This window comes from Panulirus ornatus, chromosome 2 (genome assembly GCF_036320965.1).
Source record: "Panulirus ornatus isolate Po-2019 chromosome 2, ASM3632096v1, whole genome shotgun sequence".
NCBI lineage: Eukaryota > Metazoa > Arthropoda > Malacostraca > Decapoda > Palinuridae > Panulirus > Panulirus ornatus.
The window spans coordinates 88,624,428-88,642,620 of record NC_092225.1 but is presented as its reverse complement, the minus strand read 5'-3'; the positions used below and the strand labels follow the sequence as shown (position 1 = coordinate 88,642,620).

The 18,193-nt window shown below is 37.9% G+C and overlaps 1 protein-coding gene and 1 long non-coding RNA gene across 5 annotated transcripts in view; one reads left to right on the top strand and one right to left on the bottom strand.

Annotated features, from left to right (window-relative positions):
- Positions 1–523: 523 nt before the first annotated feature.
- GatC (glutamyl-tRNA(Gln) amidotransferase subunit C, mitochondrial) lies at positions 524–8,714 on the top strand. Of its 2 annotated transcripts, none has more exons than XM_071679370.1 (5): positions 524–673; positions 1,634–1,766; positions 1,907–2,072; positions 4,072–4,140; positions 8,360–8,714. In XM_071679370.1, exons 2-5 carry the CDS (start codon positions 1,682–1,684, stop codon positions 8,529–8,531), a joined length of 492 nt encoding a protein of 163 aa, XP_071535471.1. In that variant the 5' UTR covers positions 524–673; positions 1,634–1,681; the 3' UTR covers positions 8,532–8,714. The 2 variants fall into 2 exon arrangements, with proteins under 2 accessions (XP_071535471.1, XP_071535482.1); XM_071679381.1 differs by having other exon boundaries at positions 643–690.
- Positions 1,787–18,193, bottom strand: part of LOC139758180 (uncharacterized) — a 149,126-nt gene continuing 132,719 nt past the window's right edge. Inside the window, exons 1-3 of one of the 3 annotated variants that reach the window (XR_011714786.1) lie at positions 13,509–13,582; positions 2,939–3,043; positions 1,787–2,686 (exon numbers count right to left, since the gene is read on the bottom strand). This is a non-coding gene — a long non-coding RNA (uncharacterized lncRNA). The other 2 variants (XR_011714782.1, XR_011714783.1) reach the window with 2 other exon arrangements.

Sequence of the window (18,193 nt, the reverse complement as noted above, 5' to 3'; positions counted from 1 at the left end):
TAGGGGTAAAAGAATACTTTTTACTTATTCCCTGCGTGTCGTAGAAGGCGACTAAAAGGGAAGGGAGCGGGGGGCTGGAAATCCTCCCCTCTCTTTTTTTTTTTTAATTTTCCAAAAGAAGGAACAGAGAAGGGGGGCAGGTGAGGATATTCCCTCAAAGGCCCAGTCCTCTGTTCTTAATGCTACCTCGCTAACGCGGGAAATGGCGAATAGTATGAAAGATATATCTCCAGGAAATGTGCTCTTACCTTATTATGATGGCTGTTCATGGTATTTGAATGTCAATTATCGAAAAACAGCTTTAACTGGACAGCCATGACCAGCTTATGATCTGGTGTGAATTTTTCCCCCTTCTGCTGCTCGCCCAGCAATTTCTTTATCGAAGGTTTGGTTATAATTTCTGTAATCATGAGTACAACTTATTTGCTTACGGAATCACACATTAAATTGCTCTAGCTTCTGTATATTTTTGTGCCAGTGCTTTTCCGTATTTGAGGCTGAAGTCTATTTTCTCTTGAGAAGAAAATTTTGAAATATGAAACGTCAGTGTGGGGAGGCTGAACGGTGGTGCCAACGGCCGCATGGTCTTGTCTTTAGGGAGGCTGGACGGTGAAGCCAACGGCCGCATGGTCTGTCGTCTGTCTGTTGACATTTATCGGCAGTTGGCGTGACGGTAAACCTCATGTGTTTGTATGGATTTGTTCACATTAATCTTGAAAATCATAATAGATCTTAGCTGATAGAGAGGTTAAGTAGTTTTTTTTGAGGTAATATTACAGTTTTTGGTAACTGATGGTATACATCCTAATCTAAAGTACCTTTACCTAACGTAGCCCATGGGTTAGGTTGAGCTAGTGCTCCTAGTTAGTGGCATCTTAAATACAGATCTGTCGGTTGCATATAGAAATTTCTTAACTTCTGCAGGGGTTTAAGCTGTAAAAACTTTTTTTTTGAAGGTTTGTTAACTTTATTATGAAAGTGTTTCCCCTATGTTTACGTTAACCTCACTCATATCCTGATATTTATGGTACAACACTGGTATTAAATGCTCTAATTAAGACTATTTCATTGATCGCTGTTTCCCTTAGCGCCATGAACAGACAAAGAATGGCCACATCTACTTACATGCCCTGCACACTTGAAAATTCTTCTTCCTTGGGTTGAATGACTCATAGTCTTTGAAATTTTGATCAAAAAGTCAAAAGAGGCAAGTACTCATTGAACTGTTACACAAATGGCTGCCAAAATAAAGAAGGGAAAGACTGATGTATCAGTTACCAATAAAAACAATGCCAGAATGAAGAACACTCGCCATATTATGTACATTTAATGGTACTTTCCTTCTCGAGTAAATATTTTTTCATTGTAACCTTCAGAAAAATATCTTAGTACTCACAGGATAGTTTTATTGCTTTGCTAATTCTTCTGTGTAATGTTAAAAAGTTAGATTTACATGATTTCTTTGTGTTAGGAAGGGAAATTTTGACTAGAGAAAAATCTGCAATATATATTTTCATTGGTTTTTATGGTGAAAGATCTGATACTTTTTCATAGTTTCATGGCATGTATATAAAATTTCTTTCATTTGATTAATGTGTTTAGGAACTTGGTTTTCTTTTTCAAACATTTGCAGGGAGTTGTGTGATATTACTGGAATACTGAAGTTTCTTGAATAAAACGCATGATGCTGAGACACAGTAGGGGAATACTGTCTCTCAGGGTTAATAATATCACAAAAAAGCAGAATCTTGCCACCACCAGTAAAGGTAAACAAGAAATAAAATTCTTTTTATTCCAATTGTATATATGATACATAAACATTATCTACAGAGACTCTTCCTTCTTAGTAAACATCTATTGTAAAATCTGACATGGTTGTCTTTCCCCAATATCTTTATATTTGCAGACAGGAAATCCAAAGTTCCCCAACATCCAGTTGTCACAGACATCAGTGAAAAAGACCTCCCACCAAGTACAAAAGTGGATCTTAGGCTTGTGCAGTTGCTAGAAAAACTGTCTCTTGTTGACTTTGCAAATAAGAAAGGTCTTGCCAGATTAGAAGCAGCCATAAGGTAAGTTTTGATTCTAGTGTCAGTATTTTTCCTACATCATATACAGGGTTTGTACACTTACTTAAAGCTGAAATTTCACACCTTTTTTTTTAGGTCTATTAAAACCATTTTGTAAGACTAAGTGTTGCAAGTGTTTAAGAACATTTATATTGTATTATAAGCATTAAGAGTAAAAGAATAATATTTTCCAGTTTTAATGTTGACTCTGTAATGGTAAATTGTTTAAAAAAATGCTTGTGAACAAATATTGAATTGAAAATAATCATTCTTTTGACTTTTCTTTAGGCTTAAGGTGAAAATTCAAATCAGATATCAATTTCAAAGCATTTTTTTGTTGACTTATAAGGCCTGAATTTTTTTTATTATACTATATATAGATCATTATACTATATATAGATCAGTCTGTACATCCATGCAAACCCTGTGATTACATCCTTCAATATGTTTATATGGAGAAAAGAATGATTAACAATACCATTTACTTTACCAGCTATTTTGTATGATGTAGAATATGAGTACTATGCTAAAATTGGCGTTGGTAAGTGGAGGAAATGCACTAACTATTCTTGGTAGAGGTTTCTCACTATAGAAAATGATGATTGTAGAGGAGGAATCTGCAGAGAAATGAGACAGAGTTTCTTCATTAGTTAAACAGCAATATGGAAATATAATGCAGGTAGGGAATACATAGGATCCGATTGTTACATTCAATAGGGAAACTAATTTTGAGAACATATAAAATGAAGAGAACGTAAAACACAACACAGAACAGAATCCAAAAGGTTTGTTCACATATGTGGATAAAGCAAGAAACAAAACTTTGGAGACTGGAAAGTTTAAGGTAAGAGAAATATAAGAAAGCAAACCTGTGGTGTAGTGGTTAGTGTTCCTGACTGTAATGCATTCATGGGCCATCCAGAGTTGAGCCCATAGGTTTGAATCCTGGTTGCAGCAGTTGGTCCACAGTCCAGCTGTAAGTTGCACAGAAAAAAAAGAAGAGACAGTTAAATATTTAATTAGTATGATGAGCAGGTAGTTACAGATATTAAAGTGACACAAAGAGATGTAGCTGAAGTAACAAACCAACTTAAAGAGATCTATGACTGGATCTCATGAGATCAAAGCTCTTTCCTTTGAAAAGACAGACATGACAACAGCAAAGCTTTTGATGATGTTATTAAGACAAAACATCAATCTATCTACTATACTGCAGTAGATACAAAATAAATGGCAAGGGAGGATATAAGGCAGAACCATGACAATATAATCCTGATGTTTCATACTATCAAAATCAATAAAGATTATTGAAAAAAATTTATTAGTTATACTTAACCACTGTTTCCCAACATCAGCGAGGTAGCGCAAAGAAACAGACGAAGAATGGCCCAACAACCCACATATATATATACATAAATATATGTATCTAGAGTACAGTATAAGATTAGTGATAATTTCATAAACATGGGCCAGCATTGGTTTGTGCAAGGTAATATCTACACAATTAGTCCTCATCATGGACATACAGGAAGATCTGTTACAAGATAAGGATACTGTTTTTAAGTATGCTCCTAGAGTACGCACCAGTGACATACATGAAGATCTGTTGCAAGATAAAGGATACTGTTTTTAGGTATTCTGTAATGGCACATTTCAAAATAACCTAAAGATTTATTAGAAAAAGAGGCAAGACAGAATATTAGAGGTAAACAAGGAAAAGGGTCTTTAAATAACTGAGAATTCAAGGTGGTGGTAAATGAAGTCATGTGTGAAGAAGAGGGTGTTCTACTGGGAGTACAGTATTAAGTTCAAAAACTATTTGTGATCATTATAATGATGGGTAATCCCTCAAACATACACATTTTCTTTCTGTATTTCATAAGATGGAGGCCTACCTAATTATATTTTCTACAATTATTTCATAACATAGACTTTTCATAGTCATCCAACAATAATATCGGAAAGATCATCATATGTACTGAAATAAAATGTTCTCTTCTAGCATGGCAGATGAATTACGTGTGGTGAATACTGAAGGTGTTGAGCCTATGCTGACAGTACTAGAGGACAGGTAAATGCCAATATGGTTGAAATACTCCCAAAGTACTTTATACTTCATCTTTCCATGACTTTTCTAAATGCTCTAATTTTTTAGTCCATTTCAGATTTACATACCTATCCCAAGTTTTTGTTTGTTGTTATCCTTAATTTATTACCACGTTATATTGTTATTCAAATTTTCTTTAGATATTAAGATATAAAAAACCTATTTCATGATTCTCATTTAAATTTCCTATTGACCTCAGTTTATTCCCTGTTTACGTATAGTTAGTTTAAAGTTCCTATAGTCATACACCCCATTCATTTATTTTCTAAGCTTGTATTAAGTATGATGAGAACAAGTTTTCACACTAAACATTTCACAATCACTTTAATTATTGAATTAAATATTATATTGCTCTTCAGAAAAATGTGTGCATTGTATTGCTCTTGGGTAATATGTGCTATTTAACAAATCTGTTACTCTGCAAAATACCTTAGAAATGTTACCGTAATTTCTGAAAGGATGCACAGTAAAGGTGTAAATCAGCAATGTTGTAAAGTTTCCTGCATTACTGTGAAAACATGAACTAGAATTCACTGGAAGTTAAACTTAAAGTATCAGCTAACTGCAGTGCTCCACTGCCATATCTTGAGTTCCTGGTTTCTTGTTAAATACATTTCAAGCTCACCACTTTCATTGTAGAAAATTTTCATTAATCTATTCATATACTTATTAAGGACACAGTTTGTCAATCTAACTTTTAAGTTTTCTGAAGCTGATTACTATGTTGACCTGTTAACTTGCAGTCATTCATGCTTCCACTTACTACACAAAATATATCCACTGCACATGCTCATAGTTGTTACATGGACCTCATTAGTAATTCATTTAGCTATAGAGAGTTTCTTTAAATTCTCTCCATCTTAATAATCTGCTTCTTTCCATTAACCTTGCAACTATTATATCATAAATCTTCACAAATCACATCATTATGCTGAAAATGGCAGTGCCATTTTAATGACTCACACCACCTATCTTTCATAGCAAAAATAAGGTTTCATATCTAAATGTAAACTAAAAAAAATCCCATCATACAGGCTTCTTGCAATCTAACTTTTTACTACTCTTTATTCATCAAAACTCTCATCCTACTTTCATTACTACAGTATACATGTACTTTTAACATCTGTATTGCTACTGCCTTCTTGTTATCATTGTACACAAATATATAAATCACTTTCACATCATCTGATTCCTCTTTGTCAGTATCAAGTTACAATGATGTTGACCTTATCTTTCAAACAAGTTAAGTTTTTATTTACTTGGAACATTTTCCTGTGCACATTATCAGTGATATATTTGTCTGACAAAAATCCAAAACCAGCAAATAAAACAGGATCATCAGCATACAAAAATGAGAGCTTTCTTTTTTTAAAACCATGGATAAACTGTATCCCATGATCATCTATATCACTGCCCTCTCATGTAGTGCCCATCTGTGAAGCTATTAGATCCTTGGTGCACTGCCACTTATCATCAGTTAATTTTGCACAAACATGTACATTGTAAAAGCTCCTCACAACAGTTATCCCTCACTTGTATATAAGCTTATCCATTTGAATGAGCAAATATTTCTGTTAGCATTGTGGTATACAGTTTATCCTCTGCACAGTCACAATTTAGGGAAATTGAAAATATTTGTAGACAAGTTGACTTGAGTATAACTCAGTAAAGAAGACTTACATGACACCTCATTATTGCTGTTCAGGATCTCTCGGCTTCAAGGAGACCTGTTAAGCAATGAAGGGGAGTTCTTACCTTTCTCATTTTGTCTCCTGTCAAGATTTATCGGCAGAATTAGGGGATATTGTGACTAATTTGGTGACAACAGGCACCAGTTTCTTCTACTACTTTTTCTGGTGGTATTAGCTTGAAGGCTAATTGGTTGAAAAGGAAGAGGTTTGACTGCATTGTACTGTCAGCACATATAAGTATGTGGTGGCTTGAATGCAGTGTTATATATGGTGGTTTGAATGCAGTGTTAAATTCTTTCATGAACACATCATGATAATAATGCCAATTCACACATGGTTAGCTGGGGTGCTCAGCCACTCTCCAGTCCAACAGCCTCATTACAGACAAGTCTATTCGATGACTTAGCTTGGTTGTAGTGGCTGGGCACAGTCAGCAGCTTCCGAATATGTTCATGAACATGCTAAACCTTCATACCAACAAACTTGTTGGCAGGCTCTTGTTGGCCATGTTTATGTGGCACTGGACATTCACAAAAGTCACATTCTGTGATGCATTGTTAATATATCCTTTCATCAGTCTAAAAGTCAATAGGAATCTTTGTCAACATCTTATGGGTAATGTTACTGTATGTCAAGGAGTAGGCAAAGTTTCATGCATGTAGGTGGCCATATTCTTCACTCTTTTCTTCCCACAAGAAGGGCCAAGAATATCACTGTCACCAGAACTAATAGTCCTAAGATTGATAAATGATTTTCAGTGATGATAAGATGATAATCCACTATCAATGCTGCTGATGCACTGTAAGATGTTAACAAAAGGACTGGACGGTTGGGTCTGGGGAGTGTTGGTGGTGGGACAGTCATTTCTTGATTGGATGGGACATGCTTAGGCTGGCTGAGAACTGTCAGTAAAGGTATTAGTGGTGACAGTCCACTCTTTGACTGACAGGCTGATCTTTCAGGATGAGGGGGGGGGGTCTATGTTACTGTTCTGTATGCAAATTGAGACCAATTACTGACTCAACAGGTTCTGGAGTCTTAAGTATATATTTTATGTAAGCTTTAAACCTTAATACTCCATGCAAAAAGCGAACTTCTGCATCACACAAATAAAGGGAATATAACGGTACCAGAATCAAGTGAAAGTCACGCTTCTACGTGAAGCATCTTGCATCTATAATTGTTACATCTGTACAAAGAAATACTCTTTTCATTATGCTCCTCTTTTAAGAGCAAAACCTCACCCTTTGTGGTCTTTTAAGAGACACGAATTTTATGATCTAGATTAACCATTTGAATGTTAGCCTTCAACAAACATGTAACATCTCTTAGGAATATCATCCACTGAAAGAGCTAATACTGATTTAAGAATTAATTTTTCACCTCATCCGACATTTAGTTGTCTGCTTTTAGTAATGCTAATCATGATGAGTCAGTGCTATGTCCTAAAAGTACATTACCAGCCTATCTTAAAGAGAGCCTCTTCTATGATTTGCTCACTTTACTGCTTACAGACGATGTCACTCCTCTAATCTTTGGGTTTTGTAAGATCCACAGTGCCAAGTAAATAGGTCACTGAAAATATCAGTTTTGTAAAGTGTCTCATCATATGTAACTATTTATTTATCTAAAGTGTAAGTTTCCTAAGTTTAATGTCATATACAGAAACTCAATCTGCTGTTAATTTGTTTTTGTGGCTGAACAACCCACAAACTGTAGAACTGTGCAACAGCCATGCTTTATACTCCTGCTGTTGATTTGTATTTTAATTAGACATCCCTCTGGGGAAATGGCTGTTTTTTAAGTTCACCTGGGTAAACTAATATGGGAAGATAAGAAGGATGGAGTAGTTAAGAAAATCTTTGTATAATAAGACAGACACATTCATGAGAGAGAGGATGATCATTTTGTTTGGTAGTTTTCATTTCCTGTGTTATAGGTCCCAAGCTACCTTTCATAAATCATTTAGCAGGGCACAGGTCTATAGCTTGCAAACTGTTCTCAGAAAAAATTTGTACACAAAAATATCAAACTGGTTTTCCTTAAAAGGAAGGCACTTAAATTTTTTTCAGTGATTATTGTAAAGAAAGAAAGAAAAAAAAAAGCTGTCCACACACAAAAACAACCTTTCATATCTACTTGGAAGGATGATTTATCTCCTTTTATACCAAAAAACTTGTCTCCTATGGTAACTGTTTTCTAATATTCTTCATTTTCATTATGTTTTACTTTGTAGAACAATACAAACATCACATGGTTCAGCCTTGTGATTTTTGTCCCACAAGCTTTGTCATTGATGATATTAAATCCTTTTAACAAAAAATTATCTTCTTAGTAACATGTAATGCCTCCATGTGACTCAACTTTTAAGTCTTACCACAGAAGCTTATTCATGAATTCCTGATCAGTGATTATGTGTTGGCAGCTTTCTCTTCATAGAATAATATTGCTGCAAAAAGTTAGCCAATAAATCTTCATCTGTCACTCCTTAGGTCTCTTGCTCTGGCAGAGGATGAGGTAACCACTGGCAACATTAGTGAGGAGCTGCTAGCTTGCTCTAAGAGGACCCTAGAAGACTACTTTGTTGTGCCACCAGGAAACATTCCATACTCAGAGGAGAAAGGTTATTACAGTGAACTTACTGACCAAGAAGAAAACATGTGAAAATATGTACTGGTACTCTGTGGTAAAAGTAAATGAATTACATGTCTATAATCACAACTACCACTTTTTTTAGAAGGTGGTAGCAACAGGCATAACTCATTTATAAAACTTGCGTACTCTTGAGTAAATGCATAATTTGTTTATATTTGTATGTTTGTAAATAAATTCAAGGACCAACAAGTAGCACTGTACTTTCATATCCTTAAAACTGTACTTTAATATCCCTGAAATATGACTAGTAACACAGAATTATAGGGTTATTCAGTAGCATCCTCACTTAATATGAGGTATAAACATACAGTACTGAGCTCGGAGTGGAAGAGTCTTGGGTGGTAGTTGTGAACATACACAAGGTCATTGTCTATTATTCTGTCATTTTAAATCAGAAAATCACATCTAGGAGACTGTCATTTCTCAGGAAACCTTCAAAATATAGGAGTTAATGAAGAAGACTGTTGGTGAACCAACCTACTAATGGCAGGGAATACTATTCAGACTGCTGGTAATTCAGGTAATTTAAGAAAACGCTTTTCTGTACGACAGTGTTAGAATTAAACATTTTTGAGCTCTGAAAGTATCTACCAAGTAAAAAGTATCTATTTTATCAATCTCTTATCACAAACTGCATTCCTAGTTACACAGAGCAAAGAATGTGTATGTAACCTTTCAGTTCAATCACACATTTGCAACCAGTCCATTGTATTTTAAAGTGACATGAACTTCAGTGCCACCGTAAGTTCCTCTAACCTCTTCACTTTGCACACTGGTCTGATTCATCAAGCAAAACTGAAGTTCCTATTTGCACTTTCACATGATATGGTTCCACTATATAGTTAAAAAAATTTTACCAAAATCTTACTCAGTGCAATCTTTTTTTGTTTCTATGACATGACATGGCAGTAACAAAATTATGCCCTAAATGAAGCCATATTAGCTGAAAAAACATTTAATGAGCTCACTAAAAAGAAAGAAACATACATGTTTTAATCTTAGCTCCTCATATGTTTACAGACCAGACTTTTAAGGATGAAAGGGCTAAAGGAGGGAAAGGCAAGCTTTTTGGTAGAATAAAAAGAAAAAAAGGAGAATAGCCTATCCTTACATGGCTAGTTTCTATACAGGAACTGTCAAAAGCAACATCCACTTGCACACTGCAGATCCAGGTCTGAGGGGCTTGAGACATGCAGAAAGTTCATGAAAGAAGTGGCCAAAACAGTACCTGTAGAACATTGCTAGGGAAGCAAGTTCATGGAAGACAAGAAAGAGATGGATGAAGTGAGCTAACAGAAGGAAAATTTATAAGGCAGAAATTTTTTGATTCCACTCAGGCTGAAAGAGAGGTGGAAGAAGAGCCATCACAGATATATAAGCAGTATTTCATACTGGGGTGAATTAGATGTCTTGCAGATATAGAATAGCTGTTCAAAAGAATACTAGGCACCTACACATTAACCCCAGCTTTTGAGAAGCAGAAGCAGACTTTGTGGTCATTATGTACAGTTTTAGGAAATTAGTAAGATTTGGGAGGATGTATAAGCAGGAGTTATTTTTGCACAGATGAATTTAATCAAGTTACTGCTCCATTTTGAGACACTTTTGCAAGCTCTTTCCCCTTTCTTAATCCATGTTCTTTCACCACAATGACTTCACTAATCCCTTTAATGCAATTTCAGTCCTACCATATGTCCTGCTAATTATGCTCAAATTAGTTCCATAGTAATATTACAGAGTTTTACTAAATCTACCTTTATATAGCATAGCAAGCGCTACCTTTTGTTCAAGTACAAGGCATACAGCTACCTTTCAATGCTGCTATACATACTTTTCATATCCATTTCACCTCTCTCTTGACCATCCACCATATCATTTACAATGCCAACTTTTATTTTTTTATGTGTATCTTTGCTCTTCCATTTGTAATGTCATCCAACGTTTTTCTTCACTCTCCTTATCTCTAATAGATAACGTTTTTCTTCACTCTCTTTACCTCTAATCACTGTACCAGTGTTCGTGTTGGACATACCTTAATCTCTATCAAATTTCATAAATTCATGAGTTCACTGCATAATGACTTTATTCATTTGTTATCGGTAACTTCCCAAAATCATCTTGTACACCATGCCCCTTCCTCACGCCTTCCTTTTGCATCCGTTTACTCTTTTCAGAGTAAATTTATTTACCTTAGATTTTCACGTTCATTTGCTTCCTTTTTATCATATGCAACACTATCTTATATTCTTTGTCAAATATTTTGTATTCAAGACTTAATTTCTCATCGTTATTTTCTGAAAGACTGATTTCTTCCAAATTCTTACAAATCTCAACAAACATTTCCTCAAATAATATATCCTGTTCTTACAGTGTTGTACCCTCAGCGGCAGCCTTCATCAACTTATCCTGTAAATACCCACATCACTCAACCTCTTCCTATTCATTAATATCTTTCAGTTTCTTATTTAACTACTCATGCAGGTAAGTTTGTTATTATTGTCCTTGTTTGATGACATATTTCTAATCCCAGTTCGTATGAAAATACAGGGCTAACCTACATGTAACTGATATCAGATGATCTGATAAAGTTCCCATGTAACCATCTCATTGCCCTCATATCATTAGCACACAACCTGTTATGTTACTTTTACCAGAAACGTTTTGATACATTCCTACCAACCCTGTGTTCTCTTACCATTTTTTTTTTCTTACTGTAAATTTGTATCGTATGGGTAGGAAATTTTATACTCATGAGCTCCCCATCTCTTGAACTTTTTCTATCTTACTGAACTTGTCGAACATTTGTATGCTGTCTAAACATACAATTTCCTCATTATTTTTTACCACTCGTCCACTTCTCTTGTACTTATAGTACTTCTTTCCATCTTTTCAAACAATTTCCTGTACAATTTCATGGTGTGGCCTCTGTTTGTTCTATCCTTGCATCTTTCCAGGAACTGTTCAAAGTTGACATTAGACTCGTACTCTTCATCTACTACTAATGTGGATAAATTTAAGGCCTCTAACCTCTCTCTATAACTCATCTCTTAATTCTGGTAACGTTTTTGTTGCCTTCTTGGATTATGCTAAATTATGACTGTGCAATATTCTCTTATGGTAATCCATATGTAATACATATACTTTTACAAATTATTTCATCCTTGTCCCGTGTTCATACCTCAGGCTCTCCTACTTCTAATTCATCCATTCATGTCACTCACTACAATGAACTTCTCCCCTGGATTCACTTCCTCAACTACTTTTGAAATCTCTCCAAATTGTAACCTTGAACTTTTTTTTTTTTTCGAAGGTACAAATGAAACAATGACGATAATTTTACATCTATCACTTGATTTACGTAACATAACGCACAACATACATTCTGAAATCAAATTTCCACCCACCCCAAAGGATCTCACATTTTTCACCCCATCTTTTTCTTTATTTTTATATCTTATATAATAAAGTTGCCCTTTCACGCACAACAACAACAAAATCTTCAACTTCCATCCCATAATATTAATTTTCTTTTTCATTCAAAAGCCATATCTTGCAGCAAGCGCCTGTAGGCACAATGCCTACGTGTGAAGCCAGAAGCATTTCTTGTAGAAAGTACTTTGCAACCCAACATGGACAGAACACACCATTGTGAACGATAAGCAAGGTAGCACTGTTGATGTTAGCACGTCCTACCAATTGTGATGCATCGGTTATATGATTCCCGGTAACCTATTACCACTACGGTAACCGAACATGACAAAAGTTGGGGGGTACTCGAGCCTACAAACCTGAAATACTGCTCTCAGCTCGATAATACTTTTACTACATACACATTGGACGGTTCGATGGTTTAGCTTTCTTCTGATCATACCAAAGTAGGGTCTTTGGATTATACTAATACCTAAACACTGGCTGTACTACAATACATTGAAGATAGTGGTGACGACGAACATAACGGTGAGACAATGAACAATCAAAAGGTCTTTTAAGTAGATGGAGAAAATTTAGGAAACATAAGTTTCTTGAATTTGTGTAACAAATGTTTTAAAACTTTTTCATGAATAAACTGTTACATGTGAAAGTTTCGTGAGTGCTTTGAGTTTCATACAGGGACAGGTACCGATTTAAGTTCTTGATCACTGGGTAAAAGATCGAGGGCGGGGTCTCTGCCTAAATGCACTGTACCAAAGTGAAGTTTCAGAAACCAGAAGGGATGTGTAGTGACTGTAAAGTGGATATGAAAATTAACATAAGCTAACTGGTAGGTTCCAAACTTTAAAAATGACCTAAGGGAGAATAGGACCCAATTTTTCATTTCCTAGTATGACCTTTTCAGTCCAAACAATCCCTTTAGCCAAGAATAGATACTTTTTTCCTATACGGGAGGGTCTCCTCTGCCCCCTACCATTAACGAAGAATGCTGCCTCTTCTTACGTTCATGCCAATATATTACAGATGTTTAGGGCAAATATCTCGCCTTAAAACCATAAGTACTCGATTGCTACTGTGACCAACGAAAAAAAAAAAAAAAAAAGAAGAAAGGATTATATGAAATACATCTCGGATAAGCCAACTGATGGATACCAGCTGGTGGCTGTACACCAAACATACAGACATATGACACTCTCCCAACTCTCTCCCTCAAAAATTTTCATATAGCGGATACCGGTGTAATTATCTATTTATGTAACATCCACGTGACATCAGAAACATTAATATCTCTTGCATGCTTTACTACTGAACGACGCTATCCACTTGCACGAAAATGACGAAAATCTGGTCAAAATCTGATCAGGTTATTGCCCAATATCAATCTATAGAATTCAAGAAATCGAAATTCCCTTACTTGTATAACATAGGTACTGTGCATACATGCACTGTGGAAAGACAGAGTGGAGCATTTACTGTAACAGCACCAAAAGGAGGGTCAGCATCGTTGATCACTGAATCAGACATGCAAACAACTAACGGTTGCGTGATCCACACCTCTCGGCTCCGGGCCACAACCGCGCCGTTATCTGGCCCTCTGCCACCTCCTCGCCTTTCTCGGTCAGTGACAATCCTTAATGCGCAGTTTTCGACATCAAACTCGATATATATCGACTTTACAATGCTGTGTGAAAATATCATTTCATTTGCGTGTCAAAACATCTTGAATATAAATATCATCTGATATCATTTGATTTGATATTGGCTTCTACTTTATGCCAATTATTTACGCCACTTTACGTGCTCAATTGTTACTAGTACTGCTAAAGTCACGGACGCTCGTCCACAGTTTCAGGGGGTCCAATGCATATGTTCTATTTCAGATATAATCCAAATAAGCCATAAACGAAATGAGTACACGAGCAAGATTCTTTTTAAACCCAAACGGTTATCCATAGTGAATTACAGCTAAGTGGCACAATTTCCGCTTAACCTAAAAGGTAGTTAAGTAAGGAACCGAACGCTTCATTCATCAGACAGATGTGATCATCAAGATGGAGTAGGGATGATAAATTGATGAACAGGAAGACAGCTGTATAAGGTAGCTTACTCAATGCTTTCAGGTCAGGTTAATTTAGCTGCTCTCTTCCGGAAGGTACCATCTGGGCTCCGTGTACCGTCTTACCCTACTTAGGAACATTAACTTCTTCATAGGAAGGAGAGAGAGAGAGAGAGAGAGAGAGAGAGAGAGAGAGAGAGAGAGAGAGAGAGAGAGAGAGAGAGAGAGAGAGAGAGAGAGAGAGACGAAAGACCAATAAAAAAAAAATGCACCAAATCAGCTGGAGAATGCAAATGTTCCTGAAAAATTCGAACATTATTGGACTCTTTTTATTTCTACTTGGCAGTTGGTGGTTTTTAAGTGAATGGTTTGGACTGGAAGGGTTATGTGGTGTTGCAAATAACTGAGTGCCATGCATACTGAGGTGGTTGGGAGAATATTGGGAGGAGCTTTTCTTCATTGTGTACGTATCGAGTGTTTGTGGTTGCCAGGCAGTTAGGATGGTTCCGAGTGCACTATTTTGTGTGGTTTTGCATCTTTATCATATTTGCTTTTGATGGGGTGGATGACCTTGCATGTGAGGCGTAGTTTAGGTGTAAATTTGTTTGAAGAATATCGGATTTTCTGTCTTGTGTAAATCTATTATCAGCTTGTTTTCTGAGGGCATTAGATTCTTTAATTTCAATTTTGTGATGGTGTTATGAGTGAGGAGAGTGGATGTCATATGCTATGTGATACCCAGAACAGCTGGTGTTTTCCTTGGTGGGAGCGATTGGCCGTTCAAGATCATGGGACGAAGCAGGTTGGACTCGTGTCTGTCTAGGGTTAAAAGGCTGACTCCAGACTTCTGTAGAGCAGCAGACATTATGTCATGGGTGAGCCACTATTCTACTGCTGTTGTATATTTGTCGTTTCACTGAAGGTGCCGTGAAGTGATTGGGAGGTTGTCATCATTTGAGAGGACCTTCCTTCATAACGTGGTTCTGCTGGAGGTAATGGGAGGTTATGTAGGATGGGACTGGAAAGGGTTGAGGAAAGAACCTTTTCTTATGGAAGTCCACTGACGAGCTTAAGAGTTTTAGAAGTGATGCCTCTGTGAGTGACACTGGATTGGCAGCTAACTATAAAGTTGGCCTAACATTTTGTCACTATTATGGAGGTTATGTCAAAGTATATATATATATATATATATATATATATATATATATATATATATATATATATATATATATATATATATATATATATATCTTTTCTTTTTCTTTCAAACTATTCGCCATTTCCCGCGTTGGCGAGGTAGCGTTAAGAACAGAGAACTGGGCCTTTGAGGGAATACCCTCACCTGGCCCCCTTCTCTGTTCCTTCTTTTGGAAAATTAGTAAAAAAAATAATGAGAGGGGAGGATTTCCAGCCCCCCGCTCCCTCCCCTTTTAGTCGCCTTTTACGACACGCAGGGAATACGTGGGGAGTATTCTTTCTCCCCTATCCCCAGGGATAATATATATATATATATATATATATATATATATATATATATATATATATATATATATATATATATATACAGACATATACATATATACACATGTACATGATTCATACTGTCTGCCCTTATTCATTCCCGTCGCCACCCCTCCACACATGAAATAGCAACCCTCTCCCTCCACATGCGCGCGAGGTAGCGCTAGGAAAAGACATCAAAGGCCACATTCGTTCACACTCAGTCTCTAGCTGTCATGTATGATTCTTTTTTTTTTTTCATACACAGTCGCCATATCCCGTATTAGCGAGGTAGCGTTAAGAACAGAGGACGGTGCCTTAGAGGAAATGTCCTCACTTGGCCCCCTTCTCCGTTCCTTCTTTTGGAAAATTGAAAACGGAAGGGGAGGATTTTCAGCCTCTCCCTCCCTCCCCTTTTAGTCGCCTTCTACGACACGCACGGAATACGAGGTAAGTATTCTTTCTCCACTATCCCCAGGGATAAATTATATATATATATATATATATATATATATATATATATATATATATATATATATATACCCTAGAGGTGTGTACTCCATACTGAGCATTTCTGTCGGCTGGTGGATGAGGGATCCTAGCCCAGCTAATGTGTTTCTTTGGTAGCTGTGAACCAGACCAGTGGTAGTGGTGGCAGACCCTGCCAGCCCTGCACGGTAACTCCCTACATGGGATCCACAAAGATGTCTCGAAATGGTGGCACCTATGCTTCACACAGTCAGGCTGCAAGCCTAGCATTGGGGGGCAGAAGTAAGATACACAAGCACAGTAAATGACACGGTTTTCAAATAATTATTTTGAAAGTGAGTCTCTGTTCACATCGAGACGATGAGCACCGACGAATGATGAAAATTGGTTCGTATAAAAACCTGCGCTGGTACTCTCTGCGAATCGCCTTAATGGCGACCATTACAGCCAGCATTTACTCCCAACGAACGATCCTTTCCAGTCACAAGTATCCCTACCCAGACACTACTCTGATCAGTGACCAGTGTCAGCCAGCGAACAATACTGCTATTTTCCCAACTATTTGTAACCAGCGACCAGTCTAGATAATTATCAGTTCCAGTCAGAGACAGTTCCAACCTACTAGTCCAGCTGGTGGACAGTCCCTGCTAGCGACCAATCCCATCCAGCGATCAGCACAGCCAATTAAGTCTTGGTCAATGGTCATTCCCAACCAGCGAATAGCACTGCCAGCTGACACTCCTAACCAGCTAATAATGTAGCCAGTTACTAGTCCTAACCAGTGGCCAGTCCCAGCCAGCGACCAGTACAGCCAGTTAGAAATCTTGGACGTTGGCCATTCCCAACCAGCGAATAGCGCAACCAGTTCCCAGTCATAGCTAGCGACTATTGTAGCCAGTTACTAGTCCTAGCCAGAGGCTAGTCCCAGCCAGCGACCAGTGCAGCCAGCGTCCCGGGCACCACCAGTGGTGCTGGTGGGTGGGTGTTCCCGGCTGGGCTGTGTGCCATGGCCCCGAGCTATTCCTGTCATGGCTGGGTGGACCAGGCGGGGCCCCGTGTACCCGCGGCTGGTCCGCCCTCATCGCCGCCGGCCACCAACATGGCTGCCCGAATGTGTCACGCTCGAGAAATGGCTGACGCGATAGGGTAGCGCTTATGGAGGGAGGGGGAGAGGTGTTTCCAAAACGGCGTCAGTCATGAGTACCAGCGCACTGACTGAGGCCGGAGAGACCTGATGACCAGAGACCTGCCACATTAAGGAAGGCAAGGCTGCTTGCAGGACCTACTTCGTGAGAAGCTTAGGTTCCGGTAGCCGCGGGTGTGGAGGGAGAGAAGCGAGCATCTTACTCAGCCGATCTTCCAGTTGCCAACGACCAGATAACACTTGTCCAACGTAGAGGTGGGCCTGTGTCCTGTGCAGCCTGACATTACAATATGGGAAGGAGCCATACAGACGGTCAGCTCTTGAGAGCAGACGCACAAGTAATAATTGAGAGATAGATAGATAGATAGATAGAGAGAGAGAGAGAGAGAGAGAGAGAGAGAGAGAGAGAGAGAGAGAGAGAGAGAGAGAGAGAGAGAGAGAGACTCCGTTGAAGAGAAGGGGGTTCAAGTTAGGAGGAGCAAGGGAGCAAAGTGATAAGGTGGTGACCTGTCAAGCGAAGGAAGATCATTTCAAGGAAGAGCCCAGCTCGCCCTCAGCCTGTCAGCGTGGGGAGCGTGGTGTGGGAGGGGAGGTAAGGAAGGAGTGGGTGTACACTATATTTAGTGTAGGGGTACCGGCGGTTATAGTACCAGAATACATCAGTGTCTGCCAAGCGGACGCTAAAGTGGAAGTTTGTGCTAAATGTGTACTGTACCGGTGGTGGTACGGATGTGTGTGAGTATTGGGTAATGTGTACTGTACCGGTGGTGGTGAGGGTGTGTTTGAGTACTGGGTTGTTTATATCCTCCACCGTCATCAAGAAACCTCAGTTATCCACTAAGTCAAATATCTCTTTTTGCAATAAAATGAATACATTTTTAGAAAAAGGAAAGAATTTTGTCTAGGTTTTCAACCTGGCACAATACTCACAGGTCACTATACATGTATCGTGCGAGTCTAAAACACCTACTCTTTTTTGACCAGTCTATCTACTTATCTTGACTCGGTTCCCAGCCACGGAGGGCAGATCAGTCGAACACAAGTCTCTCA